The 18,275-nt window shown below is 47.5% G+C and overlaps 1 protein-coding gene across 1 annotated transcript in view; it reads right to left on the bottom strand.

The window, feature by feature from the left end:
* Positions 1-619: 619 nt before the first annotated feature.
* The window catches only part of LOC119406374 (lysosomal alpha-mannosidase-like), a 51,241-nt gene continuing 33,585 nt past the window's right edge, over positions 620-18,275 (bottom strand). The window contains exons 11-16 of the mRNA XM_037673115.2: positions 17,778-17,897; positions 12,451-12,523; positions 6,890-6,976; positions 4,703-4,921; positions 1,930-2,061; positions 620-866 (exon numbers count right to left, since the gene is read on the bottom strand). Of these exons, the coding sequence (XP_037529043.2) occupies positions 624-866; positions 1,930-2,061; positions 4,703-4,921; positions 6,890-6,976; positions 12,451-12,523; positions 17,778-17,897 (874 nt within the window). The 3' untranslated portion in view covers positions 620-623. The remainder of the gene's footprint in view (positions 867-1,929; positions 2,062-4,702; positions 4,922-6,889; positions 6,977-12,450; positions 12,524-17,777; positions 17,898-18,275) is intronic.

Genomic DNA, 18,275 nt, shown 5'->3' with positions numbered 1-18,275 from the left:
GTCCTTCTGAAAATTAGTATCGACATGTTTCTAGAAACCTGACTTTATTTGACTTCAGATGTAACCCATATATGAGATATCGGAAATGCTTCTTTTTTAAATGGCAACGTTAGCAGACAGCTTCAACAGTAACCGCTTTTGGGCACCTTGGAGACAAGTGGACTGTAAATGGTCGCTCACGTATACATTTACCAGTCAATGAACGTTCATATGTGGGCGTCGCTTCTTATTTTTCTTTCCGCGCTAGTCATTCGCCATATGTATGCATGTTGCCATTGAGGTGTGCCCATGGCGAGCGCCTGTGCATTTCCACGTTTTTTGTGTCTCCTATAATCTATAAATAAAAGGATTGATTTAAGTCGAAGCTCTTGTTTATAACGCTGTCTCTCATAACTCAGGCAACGTTCTTTAGCGCGAAAAATACGATACAAGCAAGTAGAGAGGACGAGGCCTCGGTAAGCCTCTTGTCTTCTTCCTTCTGTCGTGTTTCTATAATAAATACGCTCCAAATAGACCGTTATTTCATTGTACTGATAAGTTAGGTGCTGCTATCAAACGTGACCATCACGTTATCTCTATGTAAGACAGAAAGTGACGCCCGTAATTTTCATTTCTGAAGTCTTTTATTCGGGTACTAGCAGGGCCAGGAAAGAAGCAATTTCTCGCGGGGAGAGCTTCACGACGGTGTCGCCTGTCTGCGTCGAAATGTGTGTCTGAGGCGTTGAGATTTTGAGGTCTGGAACACGTCCGTGAGCGTAATGCGCGCCTGGCGTGGGCCATTGGTGACAGGTGGGGCCTGGCAGATACTGGTTGGCGCCAAGGGTGACGGCCTTGACATCTTCCAGTCGGTAGCCTGCGAGCAAACGCTGTAGCCCAAGGGGACGTTAGCGAAAGTATGTATGTATGTATGTATGTGTGTGTGTGTGTGTGTGTGTATGTATGTATGTATGTATGTATGTATGTATGTATGTATGTATGTATGTATGTATGTATGTATGTATGTATGTATGTATGTATGTATGTATGTATGTATGTATGTATGTATGTATCTATCTATCTATCTATCTATCTATCTATCTATCTATCTATCTATCTATCTATCTATCTATCTATCTATCTATCTATCTATCTATCTATCTATCTATCTATCTATCTATCTATCTATCTATCTATCATGGCTGCCTGACGCACGCGTTCGGCAGCCAGTCAGTCATAACATTCAGTAGGTCAGCACTACAATGTGGTGCGCAAGCGGGTGTGTCATGTGGTATTTTTTTCGTAGTTCACTAACATTTGCAGAAAGTGGAAACGCACGAATACTTAATAGATCAAAAGTTGGAAACTGTCCGATCAGATGTTTTGCCAACCGATCTCCAACTTTCTGAGTAAATATTCTTGCCCTGCTTCGTTGTTTTAGGCGTTATCTGATTATTCTTCCTTCATGAAGTAATTTATCAGAACAGAAAAATAGTGTCACTTACTTTATGTAATAGTGAGCAACATGCATTCGGTCGCGTCGTCATGAATTGCATCGGCATATTTTTAAACTCTGGCTAAAGTTAGCTGGGGCACTTCATATCCGTGGTGCTATTTTTTATATTCGTTTTCACATACACCGACAGTTCTAATAAGCTGCGCTGTGACTTCAATTCCAGTGTTGCAGGTAAAACACATTCTAACTGCGCATGTGCTATGGCAGACCATATCTAAGTTATGTAATCGTATCCTTTGTTCTTTTTTTTCATTGCTTAGGCACCACGACTACTTTTGGATCGTTGGGGTAGGCTGAACTTCGTGGGGCTTTTCTCTCGGTATGTATCATGAAGAACAATTTAGTCCATATGCCTGGTGAACGGAAGTCCATATATCGGAAATAATTCTTAACTACCGATTACAAGCGAGCAAAAGGCGTTGTTGAAGTGTACGCACTGTAATGTTGACCTCTACAGTGTTCTCGGTCACCGCCAGATGCTCGAGGCGAAGCAACACTTGGAGCCCTCCTAGCCTCTCCAGGGTCAGCACGTGTACAGTGCTGGGGAGTGGTGTCCGGAGTGCGGAAAACTGGAACCAAACACAAAGTACCTAACTGCATTTATCCTCTTGATTCGCATTGACGATACAGCGTATATTTCCACGAGAATGAACCGTTATGCAAACTCATTTGCGCGCTGCACCTCTATTTACGGGTTTCTCTCTCCAAGTTCATTTTGACGCCTAGGTTATGAACTATGCTTACGGCGAATCTATCCTTGGCTCTACATGCGTTGATAATAATGTTGGATCACAATTTTTCTTTTTTTATTGCGCAATTATATGAACACTCTCGGCTGATTTTGCCGTCGCCGTCATGCCCCGGATAAGTATATGTATGTATGTAAAAATAGAACTTAACAAAGAAAAAATAAGTTAGAGGAAAACATTTTCGAAGTGCGCCACCGGGATTCGAACCCGCGACCCCTCGCTCCTCAGCGCAGCTTTAAACTACTCGGTCACGCGCCACCTGTTGTGTAGAATAATAACGGTGAGCTATTTATATGCACCATTTAACGCTGGCGGTATGCAGATCTCGGAGGTGCTTCCGAGTGTGCAGCATCACCCACGAGATTGCCCGCAAGCTGCGTTTGAAAGCAATGCTATGTTTTGCTTCTGTTTGAAAACTGACCTTGAGACGCGCACTAAAAAGAGGCCGATTTCTGTACCCACATGCGATGTGGAACGCCGGGTAAACAATGCGTCGAACGCCCCCCGCGCGGCAGGAGACGCGCAGGAGCGACTCCACGCGCCGCAGTTTTTAATAAAACAAATATATCTAGGAGCGTTGGGTTGTAGCGCGGCGCTCAAACAGGAATAAGTAACTGGGACAGTTGTTAGTTCGCGCTTGCCCTGTGTATACCTGTGCGTCCTTTTCGAGCGTCCTTTGTTGTGTTTGAGCAGCGCAGCGTGCAAGTGTCGAGCTGTTACCGTTGTTAGTTCGTGGTCATCTTTTGTGTGTTCTTTTCGTAAGTCGTTTGCGGTTGATGGGCGTGCTGCAAGTATCGAGCTGCTTGGTGTTCTTCTTGTGACTTTGTAATTTGTTGCTATCGCTTCATTGCTCGGCTTTGCGGAGAAACTGTGACTTTTATGCTTGTAGCGTTTGTAGTTTAATACTGAAAAGAATAGAGACCCACGCCCCCAAGGGTGAGCAGCAGTTTAGAAAAGGTTGAAGCCTGGCAGGGCGGTTCGCTTGAGGTAGACCTTTAGCCGTCGTCTATAGTAGGTGGAACCGAATGGAATCGTGAGGCTGTCCCCAGTTCTCACAAATCAATCAATGAATCAGCTATAGATAATTAGCTATACAGCTATTTTTCCGCTGCCCCGCCCCGTTGGTTTAGTGGTTATGGTGCTCGACTGCTGACCCGAAGGTCACGGGATCGAATCCCGGCCCTGTCGGCTGCATTTTCGATGGAGTCGATAATGTTTGAGGCCCGTGTACTTAGATTTAGGTGCACGTTAAAGATTCCCAGGTGGTCGAAATTTCCGGAGCCCTCCATTACGGCGTCTCTTATAATCATATCCTGGTTTTGGGACGGTAAACCCCAGATATTATTTTTCGCTATACAGAAACCGTAACATTAAAGCCTGAAAAAGCGCGTGCGCTCCCAAATGTTTTGTCCCCTCGTGTGGTGATGAGAGGATTTGCGCCATTACGTAGATTGGTATGAGTTGAAGGGGGTTACGTCCTTCGAAAACTCGGTCCCAAGGCACGAGCTAAAGATTAACTATATTCGCTGCGCAGTATTTGTATAATAGCCTGCCTAATAAATTACCCTTTAATTAAGCCCATTTACCCTTCCCTTCACCCCAATCGCAAGAAAGTCATCGGGTTATCATTTAGATACAGAATTCCCTTTTTTTTCATTTTTCACAATCTGCAGCGCAAGCACGTAAATGCTAAAAGAAATGTAGCACAGTGAAGAAAGAAAGCAAAGATGGACGCACGCAGCGCTTGTATGTGCTCATATTTGCCTTCTTTCCATCACTGCGCTACCTTTTTAAAGAGCTTGTTTCGCGGAAATTGCGGTGTCAATGTCGGTGTTGGGTTCGGCGGCGGCGTCTCTGGTTGTGAGCGAAAAATCAGCGTCGCCCGTGAGCGAAAACTCGAGGTAGATGCAAATGAAGAAACAAAAAATATTTGATTAGCCTGGAACCAAGAATTCGAAACTGCGACCCCTCACTCCGTGGCGCGGTGCGTTTAGCCGCTCGGACAACACGCATACATCTCTAGCCTACTAACGGTGAGCTATTTACATACACCGTCTAACACTAGTGATACGCACATCTCGGAGGTTTCTCAGCGTCTTCACTATCACCCGCGAGATGGCACAAATAGCCCACGGCCGCGCTTTTAAACGGCATCGCCCCACCGTGCGGCCATGTTTTGTCGCGCCGCGTGCATAGATATTGGGCCCGGAGGGTGTTCCCACTTCGGCTTTCTATGCGGCACGGTTTAGGTGTCCACCGAAAAGCGAAGGAAAGATACCAACAAGGAAGGCGATACGAACACGGTCCGAAAACGCTATCGCGTTCTGCTTTTGAAAGCAGAGCTCAAGCGTCTTCCAAGTTCTCTTTCAGCGCTTACGTGCTTGCGCTGCAGATTCTGTAAAATATACGTAAACGAACTCGTTCATACCGCAGTTCTACAGCATTCTTTCTCTACACCTACCGTTTCCTTCTTTGGGACCCACTCGCCAGGAGATACCAGGATGACGGGCCTGTACACGAGTTGCAGCGCCTGCAGCCGCATCAAGTCTCGACCTTCGGACGGCGTGCCGAGGAACAGCCTGTGCGTTCCTCTGGCCACCACGCCCTCGCCATCGACGCCGTCTTCTTCAATGGTCTCTGGCAGTCCCAAATAATCGTTCGTGGAGTGGCGCCTATGTAACTGTGATGGAATTCGCGTTACACAAGGACGGACTTGCTGTTCGGCAAATCAATCAATCAATCAATCAATCAATCAATCAATCAATCAATCAATCAATCAATCAATCAATCAATCAATCAATCAATCAATCAATCAATCAATCTGTAAGATCGGCGCGCTTTTTAACTGCGGAACAGTTTAACGGACCACCCAGTCGTCTTGTCTCGCGTTGGTGTGAAGCAGGTTTGATACGCATAAACCGGGCAGGCTGCACATTTGGAACGCCAGCGCGTGTTTGCCCGTTAAAGTCGGCGTCGCGGAAGGGCGAATTCGTCTGTCCGAACCAGCGAAACGCCAGCGCTGGGAGTTAAACACATATGTACGGATGAGAGCAGCGGAAGCGAGTCTCAAGCGCCGGGAGTAGTACGCACCACGCTCGGAGCAGCAAGCAGTCCAAAAAGAGTATGAAGGAGACCATAAAGCAGAAAATAGATAATCTCAAACTAAATCAGATAATCACAAGAAAAGAACAGAAAACGACATAAAATACCACATAGGCCTGCGAAAAGAACAGAAAGGAGAGCAAAAGCAAATAAATACATGAAAAGAACGCAAGAGAACGGAAAAGAACAGATAAACAAAATGTAAACACAAGGGAAACAAACACTGGCGAACCAATGCTCCGCAGTTCGCACAGCTTTCGCTAGGGGTGGAACTGGGTTTGTTTTGGTTTGCCCCGCTGAGTTTACATTGAGCGAACTTTGGGGGCTACGTTTGTTTCGTTCTACATGGAAGGAGCGTCGCTCGCGCGTCTATCCAGGATTCTGACCACAGCGTGAACTTGACACTATTCGGAGTGAGAGCGGAGCCATGGCCGGGCTAGACTCGCTGTAACGAGTGTGTGCGTGACCACGCGTGGCTAGAAATTATTTATCTATTTCAGCGAAGTCGTCTCGGAGTGCCGGTTTCTTCAAGCAGAACTTTTTGTTGGGCTAAGTGGTGTTTGTTAACGGAAGGAATAAGGCGCCAACGAGACACTTCTTGGGTCACTTCTTGTGTTTCTCCCGTTGGCCCTTTATTCCTTCCGCTGCCTATTTCCTCCTTGCATTTTTAAAGCGAAGCTCTATTACTAGGATCCCGTATTTCACAGAGTCCGCATGGAAAAGCTCCTAGTGCCCTCTAGGGAGCATTTGACGAACTAATATGCATAGAAGCATATTGAGGGAGTGGGGTGGGGATAAACTTTACCGAAACTAAATGGGAATGGCAGTGAGAAAGCCAGGCTAGATCTGTGTGGGGAGGGGGGCTAGATTGGGTCTCACGGGACCGCAACTGTAGCAGAGAAGTCGGCCAGTCTGTCCTCTATACGCAGTTTTATGCTCCTTAATGACATTGCCCAAGCATTTGAAACAATGTGGACCCTCTGGTGCCCGCTATGGATTTGAGAGAAAAACTAATCCCTTAGAGTAGAATAAATTATGCTACTGGGGCGCGGCTTTGATGCCGGACCCCCAAGCTCCGGTGGCCAATGGTGTGTTAACCACTGGCGGAGGCTAAGGCATTTATTCTTGTTGGACATTTTATCAGCCCCACCATAATTACTATCTTAACCACTTGGCTTACACATCCACGCTTGCGAAATGTGAATATATGTGAACAGAGTGAATGCCTCGTATTTTCCGCCACCATTGTTAGAACTCACGAGGAGCAACAAGCCTACGAGGAAACATGAAGGGAACAGAAACGGGAATGTCAACGGCGCCAACGGCTGCCTTGCCCCCCCTCCCCTAAAAAAAAACAAATAATAAAGGTACACATTGCTTTATGTGTGACTCTGATCGTTAAGACGGCGAAGGCACTCTAAATTAGGTAATGATTACAGTGACGGTATTGGAAAGCGTCGCGCTGATGCGCGAGACCTGCATAGAGGATTTTTTTGTATTGATTATTATTGTTTCTGGAGGAGGGGTGTGGCTTTCTGATTGTTACCATGAGTTCGAGGTGGCCGTTGCGCATGCTGGTTCCCCCCTGGCTCCTGTCCGGCAGGATCATCATCTGCAGGTTCTTCGCTCGGTCCTAAGGATAACAGGCCCCGAACACATGAAAGAAGGTAACCAACAAGAACGACTGAACGGCTAGAACAGACCATCACGTCGCGCGGTCAGCTTTCAGAAGCTAACCGTTTGTAATGCCGTGTGTTCGCGTTTTCGCAGAAAGCAAATAATGAGGCTGCACATGGGTTCTTAGGCGGATTAGTTGGTTCATGAACATTGTGGTAGAACAGCGCAGGAAACGGCACGACGAGCACACCGGCAACAGTGCTATCAACTCAGTTGTAGTCGGCGCTGTGTCCTCGGTGTTCTTGGTCCCGTTTTTTGAGCTGTTCTGCCACAAAATACGGCTGTATTGTCTGGCTGTACCTAAACGTGGCTTTTCTTTGTACCTCCGGCGTCAGACAGCCGTGCACGTGCTTCACTAGTAGTTCTTTTGTTTATATGTGCTTCTAGGTCGTGCCAACCACCAAGGTAACCTTTATCCATTCCTTACGCGATAATGTAACTAGAATAGGGTATTCACTGCTTTGCGCACGCAGTTACGCGGGTTGTCGCCAATGCAAATACGTCATACACTAACTACTCTTAGGGCTGGCGCTGCTGCCAATAGCGTGCGTATTCAAGCCGCCCGCAAAGCGCCTTTTCGTGTTACCTGGTGAAGATCCGACGCAGTTCAGTTCCGGGTGAGTGTTCAGAAAAAATGGAGAACGATACAGAGTTCTGTGTATACTCGCGGACAACTTTTCTTGGCAATGAAGCGAAAGCTGCAGAGCCACATCGCACGTATCCTGCCGCTAAAGAATGTAGTCCCACAATTGCGTCGGTATTTTCCGCGTGATATATAAAAAAAATACCCCTTCATTTTTTTACATGTAGCTCTTTGAGACTGAACGCAGCGCACACAAGTGAGATATTTCCAGTTATTTTACTTAATACGTTGTCACTTGGCGTTCTTGCAAGCGAGAGGAATTCGCGCGTTTTACCCGTGCTTGGGACGCTAAGCGGCGTCTGCGTCCAAATGCAACGCTGAGAGCACGCAGCCATCACTTTCCACAGCGGTACACAAGACGCGCGCGACACCGGACTTTCGCGCAGGAGTACACGTGCAGAAGCGCCGCCCCGTAGCTTTCCCTTATTAGACACTTTTAGTTGGGCGTACGCAGAAGTTGCGTACGCTGCGCACAATACGTTGCGTACGCTGCAAGCGAAGCGTGCTACAACAGTTTTAGTTTAACGTACCCTGATGCGTTTCACTCATATAGATTAGTCGTACGCGAGATGTGAGTGTTTTCGCATGCTTATCAGCGCCACCGACGTCAGAAGAATGCTAGGTCCCAGGAGTAACGTGGCCTCTGTGATCTGCACGCAGGACCTCCCGATGGCCTGGGTAATGGCCACTGGCATACATGTGAGGCGGCGGCGTTCGCTGTGTGCATTTTTGGCGTCGTCCCTGGCTGCATTGGTTGCGCGCGTTGACCTTTGCCGTAAACGTTGAACATTACTATGTGCACACAGCTTTGAAGCTGGGTACACTATGGAAGAATGGCGTTTGATGGACTACGGCCGCACTGGATCGAACACAGCGTTCTATCTAGCGCGGCTGTGTATGAGGCTTAGCGTATACCTTACAGCAACTGGTCGTATTGCAGGCATTCTTGACTTTCCGATCTACTAGCAGTACTTTCAAGGAATCAAAGCTCGCACAACGCTCAATGTGCGTTATGTTGCGGCATGAATAAAAGTAAGAGCCAAGCTCACGTTCTTTTTTTTTTTACGGCGTCATTCGCCTAGATGCCTGATAGAAATAGATAGCGCGTTCGCGCACACAACCTGTCGAAGACGGTTGCTTGAGGATTTCTGGGAGACGCCAGGCTATGTCTTCCCACTGGTCAGGACGCCGGAACGTGCCGCTTGATTGTACCTTGTCTGGCATGGAAACATGGCCTTTCAATGTGGAGTACACACGACTTGCATCGGGTTCACTATTGCTGTCTGCGTCGAACGCCACTGCAGCCGCCATGGGCTCTCGTTTCTGGTTTGTTCGAGATCTCGCGAGAACGCAACGTAGTAAGCGTTGCGTTACGTACGCAGCGTCTTGCTACGGGCGTACGCGCGCATCCCTGGAATAGATACGTTACGTACTGCGCATGCGCACTTCTCTCCCGTGGCCGTGCTGCGTACGTAGGCTCGTTACGTACGCCCAACTAAAAGTGTCTATTGCAAAGAAAAGCCCGCGAGTATAGTACTTTGCGTGTTCAGAACAAATTAGTAACGATTTAACGTGATGGAACGGCAGTAAGCTGCTGCGGTACAATACCCTAAAAGGCGTGTTGAAAGTGACAAACCCAACAGCCCCCCCCCCCCCCCCCCCCCCCCCCCCGAAGGCTTCAGTAGTTTATTCCAAACCTCTCTATTGACTACGGGCTTCTAAACCATAGCAAGAGTAATCAATAGATGTTGGCACAACATCTGACGCTGGGCTCTGCGGACTCAGCCTTACCGCCACTCGATGCCGGTAGGTTTTAAACAATATGTTTGCCTGTGCACTGTGAACCTGCTCCGCGCACATATTCTTCTTATATGTTTCTCCACCCATGATCGTTTAACGCGACGTCGGCATTTATCATCAATCTTCGAATGTGCGAGTGCAGCGGCCTCGCGTCGCTTGCATGCTCGCCTTTTCTGAACAGCGTGTGCGTTCTTAGCACAGTTCTGTCACGGCATGCAGCAGTGACAGCACAAATTTTTGCTTGTGACTTTTATGCTTTATTTACACTTTTCTGTCTGATGATCTCAAAATTCAATCGTAAATGCCCCAACGTATCGTGTAGTTAATGCTAGCGTCATTGATTAAGACAAGTCTCGATGTGCTTCAAGGTTCCTCAAAAGCCCACCTAATATCATAGAAAACTAGCACCACGTGCGCCCAAGTGTTGGTGATGATGAGAGCGCGCCTTTTGAATCGGGGCTCCGCGTGGGTTTGCAATGTAATCATGGGTGTGCAGCAGTGTCCGTTAGGGTGTAACGCAGCAGGCACGTTGTATTGGCCAAGTTTCTGCGATACACCCGCCTACAAGGCACCTATTATACTCCAAGTTTGCCTCCTCAGAATAAAAAAGTACGGACTCGGTTTAAGAAGTGTAGCCAACGTGAAAAATAAGCAGTACGCCGGCTAAGAACAGCGAACGAGTTATTCAACGTCAGTTATCCTCTTAAACTTCCATCCGCACTGCTCGTAATTCTGTTCGTGGCTGCCTATCCTTGCGTTCCACCGGGCTCGTCTTCGTTCACCACCCAAACCAGAGCCGCTCGATAAGATTTTTAATGCCTAAGCTGTTCAGCAAATCGCTCCTTGTCCGGCGATCCAAAAAACTATCATCATCATAAAGGAGTACGCGCCACAGAAATGGGATAAATCTCACTATTTACTTCTGGTCTAAAAAGTGAAGTCAACAACTGTCGTCATAAACGGCTATTTGCTACAGAAATTGGGTAAATCCTACTACTCACCACTGGTCCAATAAAAATGAAGAAGGCAACAGTTATACCAACAACAAATGGCTGCGCGAAGTGACAGCGGCGAGACGATGGCCCCGAGTACGTACAACGAGAGAATGCTAGGCAACGGGAAAGGCAAAGGCGGCTGCGAGAAGACCCCGAAGCGATTGAAGGCCTACGCCAACGACGACGCGCCCGTAGATCTATGAGGTGCGAACGCTTGGCTTCCGCGCAAGTTTCTGTCTCTGGAGTTTGGACATCCGTGTCGTGTCTTTGACAAAGTGTTTTAACTGGAACCTCTCTGCGCTGAGTATGAACGTGGAAACAATCTAGCTTCAGCTAGCTAAAGCCTAGGAAGCCCTAGAAGCAATCAGAAAAAAACCTGCATCACCTAGCTAAGGCCTAGAAACAACCTGAAGCAACCAGATTTGTCTTCAGAATCGTCCAGTTTCGCAGTTTCAAGCCTTGCGCGGCTTAGTGGAAGCTTCGACATGTCTTTTTTTTTTATCGAGTGGCCGTGCCGAACAAAACACATAGAAACAAGCACACGCTGTCAACGCTCCCCGCATCTCGTCTCCAGCCAGACGTCCGGGTTGCGGCGCCTCGCCCATGTCACCATCAACCTCCGAAGAGCCGTACAGTTTGTGGATGAACGGCCGCGTGCCTCTCCAGTCTGGCCTTGGTGAGGCAAACGCTCAATGCGTCGCGGAGATGCGTGGACAGGATACGTAAATTGCATGTGCAGTCCCACCTGGAAGCTTTTATCGACGGCTTTATGAGCAGTTCGCGACAACAATATTCCTTGTTGCTATACTTGAAACACCACCGGCGCAAGCAGCTCACAACATTTTCACGACATGTTGGCATATAAAACAGTTGAGAATCGTTGCTCCTAATTAATACACGATGACGAGTGCACGACAAATCATTCGAAACGGCGTGGCAAAGACGCAGGATTGGAGATGAACAAACCCGGACAATCGAAGTGAATCCGTTGCCAGGCGTCACCGCCAATCGGCACCACGATGACAACACCGAGGTCCTGGACGCAATCATTACTAGAGCATAGTCACTCAGCGCTTGGGGGCCCGCTGAACGCGTCACACTACTGTCGATGTCGCAGGGAGCTGAACGCCCCGTTGAGCTTTCGTACCCTGTTTGCGCTTGGAATAACGTAACTTCCACGTAATGGGCACCATTCATACTCCTTCAAGAAAAAAAACTTTTGCGTACCAAGCTATCAAGTGAACGTGACATCTCGAACGTGAAATTTTATGTCACTGTTTCTCTAACACTTTATGGATACGACTTCGGCTAAGGCCGGCTTTTTCTGGCTTTAATTTTATCGCGATCCGCTACTCCGAGTCATTAGGACGGAAGCCTTAAATCCTCATCAAACGCAAAATTTAGGCGTCGTCTTCGGCGGCGTCAGCAGGAGTGCTGAAAAAAATCATCATATTCACCACGAGGCAAAATTTGTGATGTCATGACCTCATCATGACGTCACATAACTATCATCCGGTTACACCGCCGATAAGTCAGAGGTAGCCGATCCCTTAGGCAATGCAAAATTCGTGCAAAATCACATGAGGTGCGGAAAGCTTGCAATGCCTCCGATCCTGGAGGCAATGCAAAACCACATAAGGCGCAGAAAGGTTTCGGGGAGGGGAACAAAACAATTGACTTAGAAGCAAAAGAAGAAGATGGTTTTTGCCTTCGAGACTTCCTAGAAAATACATATGGTACCGTGTGATGACGTCACAAATTTTCCCTTCATTCATTTTTCGACGTGCGAATGACAGCGCGCAGATGGAAAGTGTACGCGCACTGGCGTATTGCTCGTAGAGCTTGAAACACAAAATACCATGAGCATTTTGTTTGACAGCTTGCAAGCATATGGCAAGCGATCAGCATCTAACCTTACTTGTGACGATTTTAAATCGGTGCGTCCTTCGAGGATAAGCTTGAATCGCGAGCATTGTCGACAGTGCGACTTACCTCAATGTATATCCAAGAGACGACTGGGTGATAGTTGCCCGGGATAGGCAAATTGCCGTCTTGAAATATCAATCTGAAAACAAGAAGGCAGTGCATATTGATTTTGCCTTGCATAAACCGGCGCTTGCAACTGAAAACGAAATACAACTGTGTCGCCACAGCCGTTAAAATACTGTGACATTGAAGGGAAAAACATGGATTTATTCTGACTTCATCTTTGTAACTTCAAACGTTGTTCTTGATTTGCGCAATTCAGGTTTTATAAGACTACAGTGACGGAAATTATGAAGCATTCATTTTCTTTGAAACGCAGACGGTGTAATAAAGTACTGCGCATATGCTTATTCATTCAGATTTGTTGACTCTCTGAAACAACATATATTTTTTTTTAATTATCATCAATTTGTAAAGCCACGAAGCGCGCCTTCGTAGTCACAAGAACTAAGTTAAAGAAAATTTACCTACCAGACATCGCTGCCGTTTCAACCGAACTAACATGCCTAAGCAGATACGTTGTCTATTACGGTCATTGTAACGTATGCGTTGTGCGGGCCTTCCGTTGAAAGGTTCACTTGGGTATACAGCCGCATCCATGTCTGTGTAGACGGGCACGAGCAGCCAGCTTTGGTCTGCGGGGCGCCACCTGGCGGCAGTTGCGGGCTTTCACTTGGTATGCCAAGGGTAGAGTGTACTAGAACAGGGGAGTGCTCGGAACGGCCGCAGCACCAATGTACAGAAAGTGAAGCCCAAACAGGGTCAATCCACCTGCAGCGCTGCGATCGGTAGTCTGCAATGCGTCGTCGTTTAAGAGTTGCGGGCGGCTCCGGCAAAGTGGTGCAGGGGTAGAATGCCCGCTTCCCACTCAAAATGCCCGGGTTCGAATGACAGCTGTAGGTAGTGGGTTTTTATTCTTAGTGTCCCCTTTTATAGCTGTGTTGTTTTTTACTTTCTTTCTTAAAACTAGCTTCTGTTGCTACGTATTGATACAAAAAGTAACGTAAAATGTGAAATCTTGTTTTGACTCTCGTCTTCGCGAAAATCTCGGAGGCCATACTTTACGTTTTTGTTCAATCACGGGCGGTGGCGCTGCAAATAACTGCGCTCGCTCTCAAATTTCTTCTATTTTACTTCACATTTTGCGTTACTTTTTGAACCAACACGCATCAACTTAAGCTAGTTTTAAGAAACAAAGGAAAACCAATACAGCTACAAAAGGTGACACTAAGAATAAAAACCCACCATCTGCAGCTGCGATTCGAACCCGGGCCTTTTGAGCGGGAAGCGGGCATTCTACCCCTGCACCATTTTGGTGGAGCCGCGCCCATCTCTTAAACGATGACACATTGCAGACTACCGATCGCAGCGCTGCAAGCGGATTGACCCTGTTTGGGCTTCACTTTTCGAAGCTCGTTCCGGGCACTTCCCTGTTCTAGTACACTCTACCAAGGGGCATGTGCGGCCTAATTATACCCATGCAGATCTGCGCTCATTTCTTTGAGCCAGAAATTACGTCGGTAAGCGCCTTTGATTTGCCTGCTGTGCGCATTGCTCGAGGTTATCACTTTTCATGTCACCGCGTATCTCGCAACAGCCACAAAGCGCACATCGTTTGTTCCGAAAGAGTTGCGCGCGTGTCATCAGCCCAAACCCGTCACTCTTTGGCATCGAGATGCCGCAAGCGTCCTGAGGCCGAGTTTAAGTTCGGTTAAACAAGGGCACTATTCGACGTTGCCATTAGTGCTTAACAGGTCTGCATGTCTATCAGGCCACGCATGATCCTAAGGAAAATACGTCAGACTCCGCAAGCACCGCAAGGTGTCGCCCCCGAGAGAAAGGCTGGCTGTTCGCGCGTTCTACACTGACGTGGAAGGGGCTGTACTTGCCTATTTCTTAAATTTTATTTCTAAAAAAGAATGAAGTCATCAAGAAAGGCTCATGCTATGACGATAGCAGTATGCTGCTAAGTATACAGGATAAGGTATACTCTGTGCTCGTTAAACTTAGAAAAGCGACAGACATTGACAACCGTGCCCAACACACGGACATGGCTCAAATTGCGTTAAATGCGTATGTATTACACTTCGTGAAAGCTTGGCAGGTTGGTGTCGCCCTGACAGCGCCTTACGTGCCCTTCTTCTTATCGTCCTCATCTCGGCAGTTGCGCTGTGGTTCACCATGTACTTAATATTGGTGAGCGTTAAAGAACCCTAGGTGGTCTTAGGTAATCCCTAGTCCCTCGCTATAGCATGCTTCATTATCATGTCGTGGTTTTGGCACGTAAAACGCGAGCGATTATTAAGGGTACAGGCAACTTTGGCATTGACGTGACCATTAGTTCGGTCCCTTAGTAAAATCTTCAACGTCATTGACTCAACGTCACTAAAAGAAAACTTTGACGTTCACAAAATTGCGTTCACTTGCAACTAACAACTGGCACAACCATTGTCACATGAACTCAACGTCATCGTGCGCTGGACATTGGAGCAATCCTGGCACTCCTGCCAGCGATCGTACCGCAGTCGCACAGCCTCCGTGATCCCCGCGCTCACCTAGGAGCGTATCGAACCATGGAGGCCGTAAAAGCCGTACCAACGTTCATAGAAACTGAGTCGCATATTGTGTTCCGTGCTCAACACCAGGAGTGCTGCTCTGATTTACGGAAAAAAAAATAAGACCGCTACCGCCTATGCCGCCTCATCAATTTTTGTTAGCCAATATTTCACTAAGCGTGAATATGAAATAAAAAGAAAAAAAAATGCCTGTATAACTTCTCGAATATTCCGGTATACTTACCGATGATCGCTTGCTGAATCGAGCCGAGTTTATAGTCAAGCCAGCTTTAACTCTGTTCTTACCAAGGTTCTTACTGTCTGCGACTTCACGCCCATTTTTTGTTCTCGCCGTCGCTTGCGACATAAGTGCGGCAAGGGCCGTTCCCTCATGCTTCCGGTGCATTGTGAAGACGCGCGCAAAACAAAAAATGGATGCGCTGCAGATTAGACGGAATACCTGGACTATCCCGAGGTAAGATAAGACTTTCACCGTTCTAAGGCTGAGTGTCTCCTTGTGCAAGGTGCTGTTTACTGTTTATTGCACTTCAGTAGCAACGCCCGCGCTGCATGCAGACTAATGTGTACAAAGTAATTTGCGCAATCTAATAAGTAGGAGCGCGGTCATTTACTGACAAGAATCTTAGCTGCTTTCACAGCGTAAAAAAGTGAAAGTCTCGCTAAGACAATGCTTGCAAAGCATGATCGCAAGCGATCGCACACGAACGCAGCCGTTTTTATCAAAAAGAACGGTACAGAATAAAGAACTGTTGTCCTAAATGACACGCGCAGACGTTTGCCGAACTCAGAAAAGTGATTAATTCGCGGCTGCTGAAGTATGCTGATAACAATTTCTGCACTTGCTACTTGTCATTACTCATATACGAGACAATAGGAGATTTTCCTAATTCAGTCTGGCCACACTGATTTTTTTGCCGTCCGCCATTAGTAGGGCGTCATTTCAGGCAGTTGCATGGGCAGTGTCGGAGAGCCCACACTACAGCGTCTCCCTTACTGTTTTGGTGGTGATGTCGTGGTCCCAAAGTCTCGCAGTTATTCCGGAGACTCTTACGGAAGAAAAAGTGGAAGCCTACAGCGCCTCAAAAAGGTTAGCGAAGCACAACGATGAACGAAGTCACAAGTTTGCTGTGGGAAGCTACGTCCAAACCGCCTCGATCGAAACGTCTTCGTACACAGGGCTATCCCGAAAGCACTCAACGGAAAACTTTCGGCTCACGCGCTTCTCCAGCTGGCTACGCTCTTGTGCTGCAATGTCGAGCGCTCGCTCTGCTTTGTACAACGAACTTTTAGTGAGCTCCACTTCTTCGGCTTTTTTCTTTACTCCCGACTCTAATGCACGGACACGCGCCGTCATTACGTCGAGTTGTTCGGTGAGGTCGGAAATCTTTAGCAAGCACGCACAACCACACACCACGCCATCGATGCTGCTCGTTACCGATGTAGGAGAGCAGATGTCTACGTCGCTCACATCCGCGGTAGTCGATCGCCCGCCTTCGGAAGGCGCTGTAGCGCTGACGAGGTTAAGTGGTTCTCGATTTCTTGGCTTTTTTCTTGGTGAAGGCCTCGGAGCACTAAACGCGAAGATGCTGGGCACGGCATCTTGCTTCAAGAAACGACGGTTTCCAGCGACGTTTGGCAAGTAGTTTGCTTCAGTAAAATGCCTTGAACAAACTTTTGTGAACTTCGTCACGGTGAAGAAAGGGCCTTCGTCACGCTTAATAGCTATAATCCACCTTTTCCTCCAGTCCGTATCCTTCGGAAAAGAAAAAAAACGAGACCTGCAAGAAAAGGTAGGCATCAGCCGCGCACCGATTGTAAACAAAGCCGCGGGCAAGCGCGCTTCTGCTTACCTTCGACCCATCCTCGTCTCGAAATCCTCTTTGCGTGCATTGCGGTACACAGCAATGGGCTGGCATGCGCTGATCCTGTTCTATCGGAAACGGCAACTATTTGCGCAAACAGGATCGCACGCGAGCGTTCAATCTGAAGCGCGCGCACGTGTACTCTGACGGCGCGCGACCTACTAATGGCGGCTGAGAAATGCTTCTCGTTGCTGCCGACAGGTGGCGCTGAATTAGGAAAATCTCCTATTGTGTAGTTTCTGCAGTGCAATATGTTCTGCAAATGATACATCAAACGCAAAGCACTTTTTTGTGTTTTTGTTATATTTGGTGCCTTAAAAGTAAGTGTATAAGCTAACACAGACCTCATATGCGCGCACAGCCACTCATTGTCTTTGTAACTTCACTGCGCACTTCAGCGAATGACTAAACGCACAACCTGTGCAACCACTCTGGCGTTTGCAGGCGACTTTGGGAGAATTGCGCATTTTTGAAAGAGTTAATGGTGGGTGTGCAGCTAGATGATCATTGCCCAAGGTGACGGTAGACGCCGTAACTGAGAGTCACATGCGTGCTGAGCAAATATGTGCACAGAACAGGAAGTCTAATTTTTGAGGCATTCAGTATCCATCTGCAAAGCGATAAATGTGTGAACATCTTTAACGTAACAAACGGTATCGCTATCAAGCCATCTGTGATGCGCATATGCAATCGCACATGATGTGGCTTTATTTTCCGGGTTTATCATGTTTTTATTTAAATTGAACGTTGCTGATATATGTCTTCTTAACTTTTATTCTCGAGTTGAAAGTTGGCCTTTGCCCCTGCAAGCTGTGTCGTATTTCTAGCGCTACCAAACGTATATCTTAACCGAAACTAACTAGCGCACATTTTTACCACTACTACAAGTACTCACTTCCTGTGAATGTTCTTCCAACCGTTACTGTCCGTGTAGAAGCCGTCGCTCTCCAGGTTGCTCTCGAACTTGCTGATGACGTCACATCCCGAGAGGTTACCACCTCCCATGTCCTGCATTCTGACAAGCAAAAGTGTAATTGTACACTCCATGCAGCAGGAATGTGGTCAGGGCTGGTAGAACCATCCAGCAGACCAGCAGACCGAAATCGTAAGCAATCGTTTTCTAGAAAAAATTTCACGCGATACCCTCCCTCTGATGTCGGCCTCTACTTGGAGTCCGGGAGTGGTAGGGCGTATGCGCAGCGCGACGCTACGCGAAGAGCGTAGACATAAGAAATGAAGCTGTTGGTCATACAAGAAATAAGAGGAGGAGGAGGAGAAGAAAAACGGAAAGACAGGGAGGTTAGCCAGTTCTCAGACCGGTTGGCTACCCTGTGCTGGGGAAAGGGGAAGGGGGAGTGAAAGATGATAGAAAAGGGATGTTACAAAAAGAAAA

This window comes from Rhipicephalus sanguineus, chromosome 10 (genome assembly GCF_013339695.2).
Source record: "Rhipicephalus sanguineus isolate Rsan-2018 chromosome 10, BIME_Rsan_1.4, whole genome shotgun sequence".
Lineage (NCBI taxonomy): Eukaryota > Metazoa > Arthropoda > Arachnida > Ixodida > Ixodidae > Rhipicephalus > Rhipicephalus sanguineus.
Note: the sequence above shows the minus strand (reverse complement) of the source record. Positions and strands in the feature narration are given on the sequence as shown.